The sequence below is a fragment of the Epinephelus moara genome, chromosome 3 (genome assembly GCF_006386435.1).
Source record: "Epinephelus moara isolate mb chromosome 3, YSFRI_EMoa_1.0, whole genome shotgun sequence".
Classification (NCBI taxonomy): Eukaryota; Metazoa; Chordata; class Actinopteri; order Perciformes; family Serranidae; genus Epinephelus; species Epinephelus moara.
In genome coordinates, this window is record NC_065508.1 from 2,948,800 (window position 1) to 2,961,368 (window position 12,569).

Sequence of the window (12,569 nt, forward strand, 5' to 3'; positions counted from 1 at the left end):
TAAGGGGGAAACACAACAAAAACATTTACCACATAGAGGAAAAATCTGAGAAACCTCCAGAGGTAAATTTAAAAAAACAAAAAACAACACCATTAGCTGTAGCCTACTAATGAAATCAAAGAGCATCATGCCACTGTCACATTATTGCCTTAACTTCTGTGAACATGTGAAACAACCATTGCACTGAGCTGAATTTAACCAATGCACGTTAAGGGATGATTGTCTGAAGCCTCTTGTTGGGCCTTATTTGGTCAGCCTGGCTGGGCAGTCCGCTAAAAAGCCATTTTGTGACAGGTTCCTAAATATCTTGTAGTAATTTTAATCGCATCAACCTTATTTATAAAGATGGGGTTGTCTGTTTTGTATTGTCCATGACAACAAGGCTAGTGGCATGCAAATCACTATCCAGATATACGTCAGTTTGCATATCCACACCACGGATGCAGCTGTAAAGTGAATCACATCCTTGACAGAGCAGCTGTCACTCTGCTTCTCCTGGCTGTATGTGGTGGTGTTTAAAATATTAGCCTAGTATAGTCAGGAATAAGCCTACATGTGTGCCGATGAACCTTACTTGTAAATATTCTGAATAAACTATGGGGTGCTATAGCTCTAAGGGACTGTTTGTTACTTATGAGTGGGGATGAGGTGGTGCATAAAGGGGGAGGCGTGTCAAATAATTGTTAAGCACTGGGGAGAGGCTTATGTTTTTTTTGTGGGCTTGGTGGAGGGGCATATAGATTTAAATGTTTGTATTTTGTATTTATTTTACCACTGACTTTAAACAACACTTAAAAATCACCATTATGGTCAGAAACTGTAAGAATAGAAATTATTGTTGGATTTTCACATTTCTGGCGGTCCTTCGACACATCATGCATGACACATACTCCTGTCAGAAAAGAAACCATAACCACATTTGAGCTTAAAATAGTGACATTTCAACAAAATCACTTTTTTCAACTCCAAGATTTCGTCTTCAACTTTCAACTTTTAACTTTCAAACATCAAAGGGTAAGTTTAAAAAAACTCACTAATGTATGGTGGGGGGAGGGTCAGGTATTTTCTACCAGCCACGCAGGAAAAATATTTGTAGCTTCAGAAGAGGTAAAAAAAACCCCAAAAAGAGCAGTCCCTAAGTGCATTTTTCGTTAAAATGCTGTGAATGTTAAAGTTACCTGAAGCTGGTGCGACATGCACTTCCGGTAATCCCACTTTTCTGTCATATTAAAAGCTCGCGAAGGTTGTGTCCTTTTGTTATTTGAGTGTCGTCAGTTAGTTAACGAGAAGTATATGTATATATAATACTCTGCTTCTAAAAACAAATATCAGATGTGATTTTGGTGTTCAGACAAAAATTCAGTGCCAGATTTTTGTTAGCAAGAATTTTATTTTGAAAATGCTAACCGGTACTCTCGTCATATCTTACGTAACTCATGGTCAATAGTCGAATACAAGTAAATACCACGTTAGCTTCAATGCAGCCCCCCCTCAGCCCCGTCTATCTGCATTCCTGTGTGTGTGTTCCCCCCATAGCACCCAGTCTGGGCTTGTCCTGTCCTCAAGGTCCGTGTTTTGTCACGTAGCAGCTCAGACCTGTCAGAAACAACAGCTCAGTCCACTTATTCATGCATGTTTGTCTGCTTTCGACAAAGTCGCACATGTGTGGAAAACAAGCACAATGTCAGAATTCCTGACAAACGTGATTTGGTCACAATTTCAGATGAAAAACAGGAGAGCAAATGTGCTAAATAATCCTGACCTGCTTCTTGTGACAAAACTGCCACATTTCAAGAGATCTCTCTTTTCCTTTTTCCTCCATACCCTGTCCCGCTGGACACCCTATGGGAGGGACTAACTGCATCACCTACGGGGAATACAAATGAACTCTCCTCTGTGAAAACACCAGCGAGGCGATGAAATGTTAGTTTCATCCTGAATGTATACGTTATGTTTGTGTCCCGCATGTGGAGTAGCTGTGTGTGCTGAGCCGCGGCGGTGTTTCAACTGAAAGTAAGTATCTTTTAAGGCCTAAGTTGGACGCATATTTCACTCCTCTATCAGGGCTGTCGCTGCATTGCCGATGTAAGGTTATCCAGATGCGGGTTTCACGCCACAGATGCACACATAGCCCACTTAGACACTGTCGGTGTGGTGTGTAGCCAGCTGTTGTCTCTTTCTCCAGGTGACATTTGTGGCGTAGTTTCAAAAACTGAGGTGTAGTTTCTTGGTGGAATGCGGCGTTGTAGGAAACCAGGGTATGGGTGGAGACGACAAAACTTAGCCCTCAGCATGTTCAACCTCCACAGTCAAAGAACAATGTCCGGGCACTTAAAATGACTGCTTTGGTGGTGAACATTAAGAAAGTGGCTCATATAGATTTTGGTGTAAACTGAGGAGGACGTGTTCAGTTGAGCAGAAGCACGCCGTAGGCTACAACCACATCTAAACTCCCTTCAACTCTCCAAAGAGGAGGAAAAAATGTGTCTTTTTCTCCTAAAATGTATCTTCTAACACCCTACAAAGCGTGTGACTGCTCGTGTAAGTTAACTGTAATGGGTTCAAAAATGTGGAGAACCGCTCAGTCAGGAAGAATCTCTATTTTTGGCCCCACTTTTGGGGAAATCCGATGTGCATCAGCGCAGGCAAGAGTTGATTCAGCACTGTTGTTTTAGTCATGTAGGAATTTGTGACACATAATCCAGATCCTGTCACTAGGTTGCACGTTTCACAGTCTTGTGCCATAGATTTTGCTCAGTAGCATATGTCTTTAAAGGCCTCACTGTTTCTTAAAGATCAGACGAATTATGCAAAAATATGCAAAACACAACTTTCCCAGCGGAGCAGGGAACATAAACATTTGTGTAGGTCAGGCTACTTTATCGAGAATGACACCTTTTTAAATCAGTACTGCACAGCTACCTTGCTACCCCGATAAGAAGGTGCAGATAGAGAAATTAGCTTTGCTTGAGTTGCAGTTTCATGGGTTTGGTCACAATTAAAGATTGTAATGTACGTCAAGCAGAATAATGAATGAATCAGATCATATTAAGAAATGTGCCAGGTCTAGTCATAGTAAAATTAAATATTGCTAAATAAATAGTTGCCTAAGATTGAACCAGTTTTGTAGCTTAGTCTGTTTCACCTATAAACACCCTCAGCAGTGATGTCAGGGTGTACTGACCACCTCTCTGTGCACCTCTACATCATCACGCCAAGATGAGAACTTAAGCTATTAAAGGTTGAAAGTCAAAGGAGGATTTTTCTTTTCAAAAATGTTAATGGGTGAGTTACAATTCAACTCCTGCACGGTTTTCCTGAAGGGGGAAGTTTTAGAGACCAAAACCGTTTTTGTACCAGGCTGTAAACATGTTGATTTATGCTGTAAAGCTAGTTTCAATGGGGATTGACTCACTTTTGGAGCCAGCCCCAAGTGGCCATTAGAGGAACTGCAGTTTTTGGCACTTATGCATTGGCTTTACTTTTCAGCTATGGAGGTTGCCGCTTAGTATTTTAATGTGAATATGGCAATATTATAACTACTCTGATGGTGAACATTTTTGTTTGTAGAAAATGTTTCAAGTACTGTTATCATACTGGAACCTCTAAATGTGATACAACACCTTGAAGAGTGTTGATATGTGATTCCATTTTAGATACCTGTGTGAAAATTTGACTTTAAGAGCATGCAATTAAATTTTTTTCATTAAAAGATATTGGTTGGTTAGTAGCAGAGAACAGTAGCATGACAGAAGTAAATATTAACGTTGAGAGAGTGAGAAAGTGCAGCTGATATTGCTGTGTCAGTACTGCCAATAAATGAGTATTGAAACTATTTCAAATATTCAGTGTCGATATGTTTATGAATCAGTATTTTTGACAACACTAATTCAAAGTCCAGTTCTACACATAGGGGCCTCAAATCTCTTGTGGCCTCAGTCCTGCTGGCAGCATTAAGTGCTAACTGATCCAGTGTTGTGCCTTTTTTGAGAGTTTAAAACCTGTTCAAAATTCAAAAGGTGTGTAGAACAAAAACACTGATGCACACACACACACACACACAGATTTATGCTCATATGACCATTTGGTGTGTAAGATGTGGCTTGGCTCTCAGTAAAAGTGTTCCCTTCTGGCCAATTTGGCTCATGTACTAGAGGACCCCGGGTGGGCGTAGTGTTGTATTTCACAGGTAGGAAGCCTGTGTAAATAGTGTGGACAAAGTTTCACTCCAACAAACAAAAAAACAAGAAAATCTCGTCAAGGCGATACTAGACTTCTCTGCTTAAAAGGGTAAACATAATATATTTTCAGCTCTTTTTTCAGTTTACCGCACATTAGTGAGCTTAATGGCAAGGATGAGCTAGCTTTTCTGAGCGGAGACAACAAGGCCACTTCCTGTCTTCATAGCATCCAACAAACCAAAGACACTGATTGGCAAAGTATTAACAGATCAGTCTCAACAAAGAGCTGGAAGTGAATTAAAATGAATGACCTGAAAAGATCTAGGATTATAACAACAAGCATGAGAAAAGTGCAGAAAAAGCTCTTCAAAAATGACAAAGAAGGAATGGCCTTAATTTGGGCAACATCTTATGCAGCTCGATCTTAATGGGAAATAATTTATTCAGCAGACAATGGGAACTCAAAGGATTGTTGTTAAGCAGTTGTAATGGCCTATAATTACTAATATGTAGGATAAACTGAATACAACAAAAGCACTTAACTAAGACATAATATATGTCTTGAAAGAAATAATTGAGATATCAGTAACTGAGGTAACAATACGAAATTCTTATTAAGCATCAGTATTTGTTTTATACAGCAGTAACTCAAAACAAACCTGTGGGTGTACAGGTAAATCATTCAAACCTGGAATATGAGCAGTGTGTTTATTAATCAACCATGTCATATAACCTGATTTACAAAACATAAGTGAGATTTCCTGTTAATGACTTGCTGGGCATATTCCCAGCTTCTGTCTCTCCAGAAGGCATCCCTTTTAAAGTAAAAATAACGAAAAGAACACGAGACAATAATCTGAATGACTGTTATTGCGTCACATGTCCTTTCGTTCTATTGCCACTCCTTGAGTCTAAGATGCTGCCAATAGCCTTTGGCTAGTACAGTCCAGGTGACGTTCCCACCCAGTGCTCAGTATTGCCCCTGCCTTTACCTGCTAATTACTACTTACGCTCTTGTGTCATTTCTCCTGCATCCAGAGGGCAGACAGGAAACACTCTGGAAAGGCTTTTATCCCATAACATGTGTTCTTGAATGCACCATAATTTACCATGTGCAAATGTACAGAGAATGACAATAGGTTTAAGCCACTGTGTACATTGGTTGGATGACTTGTTTGTTACAAGATCTACTGTATCGTCTGTGTGACACACCTGGCAAGTACTGTAGAGAAAATGTTTCTATAATAGCGGGCTATTATTTCATGAAGTGCTGTGAAGTGTCACGTATCTTGACCCCAAACTGGACCACTAATATTAGGAAGTTTAAATGATAGGAGTTAGTAGAAGCACAAGAAGCAACTTCAGAGATAATGCTGGAGTAAATCAAAAAGACAGTGCTGTAATGTGTCTTATTCAGCAATAGCTGCAACCTTTTTTATGGAATTAAAACTACTGAAACATAACATTGAAATACGCTCTGTGTCCAGTCAATTTTGGAGTCCGATAACAGGATTTCGATGTGGATCTTAGATGTTTTATCCACATCCTCATTCCCAAACCCTCTCTCTTCTTCAGACACAGACACACACACACACACACACACACATACACCCTCCCTCCTCTTCGCCTCGTTACCCAGGAAACATTAAGCCATTCAGAGACATCTACCCACACACCATACAAAAGGGTTCAGACGCACCCTTTCCTTCCACAGCTGTGTCCTCGACTTCTCGAATGTCGGTGACCTGACCAACAGGTAAACACCACGAGATGCCTGCCGTGTATGAAAGCTGTTTTTGGCATTTTAACAGCAGTGCTTCCAACATTACCTGGGCTGTTGTTGAGTGGTGTGATACTTAGTTGTCCTTAAATGGCTCTTCTTGTGCGATCACGTCACTGTCCTTAAGGATTAGTTTCACCTAAGCAACCTGCTATCGGGTTATTTTACTAACTCGTCAACTTCTTCATATACTTAATGTTATTAGTTTTGACTGCTGGTTTAATCAGAGTACTGCTACTACCACCTTTAGTAGTGTTGTTGTTGCTACTGCTGCTCAGTACAGCTAATGCAACTGATACCGCAGCTACTACTAGTGCTACCACAACTAATGCAACTACTGCTGAGGATACGTCATCTATTGATCTTATAATTAGTTCATACACCACTGCTACAGACTGCATCTACTGTTAGTGGCAGCAGCAGCAGTAGTAGAGGAAGTGATACCACAAAAAGCACCAATACTTTTCCTCAATCAAATGACTACTACGGGCATTTGGTTCACAAATACGTACATGAAAGTTGCCGGCCGAACTAGAGCTACACTAGCATACATGAAAGTGCTGTCGACATACATAGGCAGTGTTAAGTTATTGTAAATAGGGTCTTTATTTAGACATTTTGAACCATTTAAAGAGACAATGTAGGCTGAGTCCTTTAAATGAATGATACAAAAATAAACTTTATTCAGTTAATGCACCTAAAACCATAAACGTTTGTGGAGCAATTTTTGGAGTTACAGTGTGTTACAGTTAAATTTTTGAGGTGATGAAATACTGTGAACTTCAAGCTTGTGACTGAAATATCAATGTGCATTGGCCTGTATGACGAGATTGGTCTCAGTTTCACATTTGTTTGATCAGTAGTTAGTTTTCTCATGCGTGCCAATGTAGTGTAAGCTATGTATGCTCAGTGGTGAGAAGGTGTACAGACTCTTGACTGTAAATATTAAACTCCCTCTTCTTTTGTCTTTGCACCAGGGCAGTTGGCACTTGCGACAACAGTGCAATGGCCGGTCGAAGTGTGTTCGAGCCAGCGGCTCAAAGAGCGACAGCCCATAGCCTCGCCAGAAGGCGCTTTTCGCACGACCTTCAAGGCCTGAGTCCAGACGAGATAGATGGCCTCATGTCCAGCAGTGGTAAGGAAAACCGTCCCTTTTATCAATATATGTAAGCACTGAAACTGTAATGGCTGTATCAGAAGACTTTCATTAAAATGTTCTAATCTTCCAAATCGTAGACGGACGTCCTTTCCTCGTGGTGCATCATCTGCCTGAAGTCAAGGAGGAGGGTATACCTTATTTAATGCCTGGTGTCCCTATTACATGTAGAGTGGACAACACAGAGAAATACACTACTCGCTCAAAGGTACGCCTGTTGAGATTTTTTTAATATGTGGAAAATAATCATGTTTTCTTGTGACTGTCGTGGCAGGGATGCTGGTATTTATAGAACGCTTTAGATAAGCTTGAAGTGAAAGCAGACACATTTAACATTATTAGTCACTCTTTTTAACCATGTCAAAACACTTTGTACTATTTGATATCTTTGAGACCAACTTATGACGCCTCATGATCACTTTGAATGTCTGATTTCGTTGTTCAAGCCCGGCTGAAAACACCCTGCAGTTAAACTTGACTCACCATAATGACATTATGTCGTTTTAATCTGCGAACGTAGTAAAACTGCAGATTCAACTTTATTGCTTATCTCATGAGCTGGCTGTTTATCTTAACAGTCAGATGTGCCTTTATTGTGAGGTTACTGAACTTCTGTCCGTGTGTTTGAACCTTGAGTGGGATATTTTGAACCAGGAGGCTGCTGAAATGACATGCTCGTTGAGTGTAATTTTAAGTGTAGATACAATGTAAGGGTAGAACAGGTGTGTCGTGTTGAGAGTGTTCAAGGAAGTGGGTGTTTCTGGGATGCCTGGTTTTATCGCTGGGGCCCCTGATGGTAGGGGGAAAGTATGAGTTTTAAGGAGCTGACTTTATAACTATGACACATCTTTCTTTCTTGAACTTTCATGCTACATTTCTGCATAGGTGTTAACATTACAATGCACAAGAGCATGTGTACTGGTATATTATTCAGTATGGGCCCAGAGAAGAACCACATGTTGCATTTTTCACAAAGAAACTGTAAGAATGAACCGTCATGCTTGTGTACATTGTTTCAATAATGTCCCTCCAGGTCCGTGTAGGCACCCTGTACACAGTGCAGCTAACCCACGGCCCCTTCCACTGGTCAGTGAAGAGGAAGTACAAGCACTTCCAGGAGCTGCATCGAGACCTTTACAAGCACAAGATGATGCTTCACTTGCTGCCTATTGGAAGGTCGGTGCACCAATCTATTTGTTGTCATCACGCAAATCGACCTCTCACTCTGAGGGACTTGCAGTTGAAATCCACGTGATGTGTTTTTTATCATCAGATTTCCGGAGCACTGACTATTTTGAATATTCAAATTTCTCTCAAAGATTTGCAAAGGACAGGCAGCAACTGAGAGCAATGTCGGAGGAAATGCCCAGCCTACATGGGACTGAACGTGCCAGGAGGACCTCCAGCAAAATGGTATCAAACAAGCCAATCAGATACATGTATAGTGTATGCACTGCACACAGTCCCATTAGATACACACACATGATGTGTGCAGTAGTTGTTGGGACAAGATTTTACAATGTATTTTAGTCAAAGAAGAAGACTGATGTTCTCTATTGACCTCATACTGCTACTGCTGTGTTGGTCTCTGCTGAGCCCTTCTTCAGGCTGATCAATAAGATATTCTATTAAAAGAAAAGATTTAATGTATTATGTATGTCTTGAACTGCCACCTTTTTGTTTAAAGAGAATCCTTTTTTATTATATTATAAATATATGGTAACAAATCAGCTCATTTATACAGTTTCAGGCAGTTTTATTGACAGTTGTGTGTTGAGATAAATTGTGTATAGATAGATAGATAGATAGATAGATAGATAGATAACTGTAGGTAACTGTATTTGTATATTACTTTTATTTACCTGCTTTGCCTTTCTATTGCAGAAATACCTCGAGGAGTACTTGAATGGTCTGCTGGAGAACTCATTCTGTAGGAATGATCACAGCATGGTAATAGCTTTTTTCAAAGACAAGCACACACACACATACAAAGCGGATGTCATGCAGCATGATGCCATTTTCTCATCTACTTTTTTTCAGCTGGAATTCCTCTCTGTCGGCGCTCTCTCCTTCGTCACCGATCTCGGACCCAAAGGCTTGTAAGTTAACAACTTCTTCTTGAGAGTGAATGAGACAAAAGAAGAAGTAGGGAACTGACTGATCGTATGATAGAGAATAATTGTGCAACATGTATTGACTTGTCTAGGGAGGGACCCATCTTCAAGAGGTCAGGGGGTCACCGGATCCAAGGCCTGAACTGCATCGGTCATCATCAGTTCTGCTTTCGCTGGTCGCGGCGCTGGCTGGTGGTGAAAGACTCCTTCCTCATGTACATGAATCGAGACAACGGCAGCATCAATTTTGTGCTGCTCTTTGACCCAGAGTTCAAAGTGAAAGTGGGCCGCGCGCACACAGACACCAGATATGGAGTCTGCATTGAGAACTTCACTCGGTAGGTCAGCTGTGTGTTCGCCTCCACACTGTGAACTCCAGCATATTGCGTATATTTATGCCTGGGGTTATGTCGTGTTTGTGATGCATACATGGCCTGTTTGCTTTTGTCCAGGAGTCTGATCATCAAATGCAGCAGCTATAGACAGGCTCATTGGTGGAGTCATGAAATTAACCGGCTGGCAGACACCTGTGACTATCTCACAGTGCAACGCTTCGATGGGTTTGCTCCGCCACGGGAGAACACACTCACTAAATGGTCAGATTCATATTCTAATTGAGATTTACAACCATCTGTCTTTACATTTAATCCTCAATTGCTAAACGGTTCTGGTTGATGGATACTGTCTGCAGGTATGTGAATGGAAGAGACTACTTCGCAGACCTGGCTGATGCTCTCGAACAAGCAAAAGAGGAAATCTTCATCACAGATTGGTGGTAAGTGTCAGCAAAATCAGGATTTGCTGATGAAGAGAGAGGAGAACTTGCACCATTGAAACGTTTTATCAACATTTGTAAAAAATACACGGAGAATATTATGTGTCTTTTCTGTCAGGCTCAGCCCTGAAGTGTTCCTAAAGAGACCAGCCACTGATAACTATTGGCGCCTGGATGAGATCCTCAAACGCAAAGCAGTAGGGATTCTCATCATCCTGTTTTTCTCTTTTATGCAATTTAGATTATTTTAAAATTTAACTTTACCTGAGCAGATCATTATTCCTCATGGCGTTGCCTCTCTTTGAACTTTTTCCTGCAGGAACAAGGAGTCAAAGTGTGTGTCCTGCTGTACAAAGAGGTGGAGCTCGCACTTGGTATCAATAGTGAGCACAGCAAGAAGACTCTCATGAATATGCACCCAAACATCAAGGTTTGTCACGTCTACACGTTATTTGTTATATGCAATTGACAGAGGCCTCACCTCATGTTTTATTTAAACTCCCTTCTGTCCATCAGGTAATGCGACATCCTGATCATGTGTCATCCGTGGTGTTCCTGTGGGCTCACCATGAAAAGATGGTAGCCATTGACCAAACGGTAGCCTTTGTTGGGGGGCTTGACCTGGCATTTGGGAGGTGGGATGACAGCCAGTACCGGCTAACTGATCTGGGTTTGACAGAGACGGACAGCAGTGTAACTGCAGAGGAGCCCAACGGAGATACAGGAGTAAGAAACTGTCTTTTTAGCTTGTTGCCACTGATAAAGCATGAAGATGTTTCCAGTATTTCATCTTCTTTCAGTATGTCACCTTCCCTGCAGACTTAAACAAATATCTCTTTTAACCAGGATAATGGTGTGGCTGATGGTCAACAACCATCTGAACCAAACAAACAAGCTGAGCAGAACCCTGATGATCTGACTTGCAACAGTAAACTGTGGCTTGGCAAAGACTACAGCAACTTTATCAAGAAAGACTGGAACCAACTGGACAAACCTTTTGAAGGTACACTATCTAAATCTCCTTCAGTATCACACACACATGCAAACACGCTGAGAGGCTCTGACAACAGGGAGCTGAAAGGATTGCCTTTTATATATTTTCAGATAACATCGACCGCACTCAAGTTCCCCGCATGCCGTGGCGTGATCTGTCTGCAGCTGTTCATGGCAAAGCTGCCAGAGATGTAGCCCGCCACTTCATCCAGCGTTGGAACTTCACCAAGGTCAGTCTCAAAGGAACACTCTGTCATTTTAAAGATATACTATGCAGGCAATGTGGGTAACTATTTGTCGACAGTATCGCTAGCGAAAGTGAAAGCCAACCCCAGATACACTCTTGTTTTGGAATAAACTTTGTCTGCTTGGCGTTTTGCCTCACAATACATGCGTTTTTTTGGTGCTGTGTCTGCAAATCTCATAGTTTCCTCTTGGATGCATGCTGCTTACCATCTGGTGAGTAGGTGCTACCTTTTTATAAAGTCTGGGCCTCACTTGGGCGCTGTGCCCAGGAACATCCCAAGCACAGCAAAATAAGATGAAAATACAGGCAGAGGGCAGAGTCTCTGCCACACCTTTGTAGTGGGTCATAAGTGATAATGATTACCTCCACCAAGGAGGTTATGTTTTGGCCGGCGTTGGTCTGTTTGTCTGCAAAATAACTCGAAAAGTTCTGAACGGATTTTGATAATTTTCAGGAAATGTTGATAATGGGACAAGGAACAAATGATACAATTTTGGTGGTGATCGGTTGAAGCGAAGTGGCAGGAAATCCGAGCTGCTTGGTGGAGGTCTGCGCTCTCCGAGTGCTCTAGTTCTATATATTGTTTTTCTAAAGATATACCATGCAGGATTTTGCTAAAAAACAATGACTCTGCCATTATCGTCCTCTTATTTTCTTCTTTGGAGACGTTTATGGGCGTGTACCCCCGCAGCACTCAGGTGAGGTCTGGACTTAATAAAACAAAAAGTAGTGATGAGGTGCCAAACCGTAAGCAGCTGGCATCCAAGAGACACAGCAAAGTATACCTTTAAAGCTGCCTGGGTTTAATTGTCATAGTTTTGAGACTGCAGCATGATCTCTGTGTTTGAACCAGCTTTACAAAGGAGTCTACACATACGCAAGCGTCAGAGGGCTTTAAAACCTTTTTAAAGGAGTTATTACGAAAGCAGTTATTTGGACGTGTAAACAAAGTAAAAATAAAAAGTCAATATTTATTTAAAGCCTCAGCATAGAGCTAAAGACTTGTGCTGCTATTTCCCTATTCAAATTTCTGAACTATATGCTCTGCTACAACTACAACAATATGACTCCAGTCATAAGTAGTCAAATAAACTTGATCTACACTGAACAAAAATATAAATGCAACACTTTTGTTTTTGCTCTCAATTTTCATGAGCTGAACTCAAAGATCTAAAACATTTTCTATACACACAAAAGACCATTTCCCTCAAATATTGTTCACAAATCTGTCTAAAATCTGTGTTAGTGAGCACTTCTCCTTTGCCGAGATAATCATCCCACCTCACAGGTGTGGCATATCAAGATGCTGATTGGACAGCATGA

General features: G+C 41.1%; 1 protein-coding gene across 1 annotated transcript in view; it reads left to right on the plus strand.

Annotated features, from left to right (window-relative positions):
* Positions 1-1,575: 1,575 nt before the first annotated feature.
* The window catches only part of pld2 (phospholipase D2), a 26,404-nt gene continuing 15,410 nt past the window's right edge, over positions 1,576-12,569 (plus strand). The window contains exons 1-15 of the mRNA XM_050040157.1: positions 1,576-2,013; positions 6,939-7,096; positions 7,198-7,325; positions 8,151-8,293; positions 8,437-8,530; positions 9,002-9,067; positions 9,158-9,216; positions 9,324-9,569; positions 9,684-9,827; positions 9,923-10,006; positions 10,125-10,203; positions 10,326-10,436; positions 10,523-10,732; positions 10,853-11,009; positions 11,111-11,229. Of these exons, the coding sequence (XP_049896114.1) occupies positions 6,967-7,096; positions 7,198-7,325; positions 8,151-8,293; positions 8,437-8,530; positions 9,002-9,067; positions 9,158-9,216; positions 9,324-9,569; positions 9,684-9,827; positions 9,923-10,006; positions 10,125-10,203; positions 10,326-10,436; positions 10,523-10,732; positions 10,853-11,009; positions 11,111-11,229 (1,770 nt within the window). The 5' untranslated portion in view covers positions 1,576-2,013; positions 6,939-6,966. The remainder of the gene's footprint in view (positions 2,014-6,938; positions 7,097-7,197; positions 7,326-8,150; positions 8,294-8,436; positions 8,531-9,001; positions 9,068-9,157; positions 9,217-9,323; positions 9,570-9,683; positions 9,828-9,922; positions 10,007-10,124; positions 10,204-10,325; positions 10,437-10,522; positions 10,733-10,852; positions 11,010-11,110; positions 11,230-12,569) is intronic.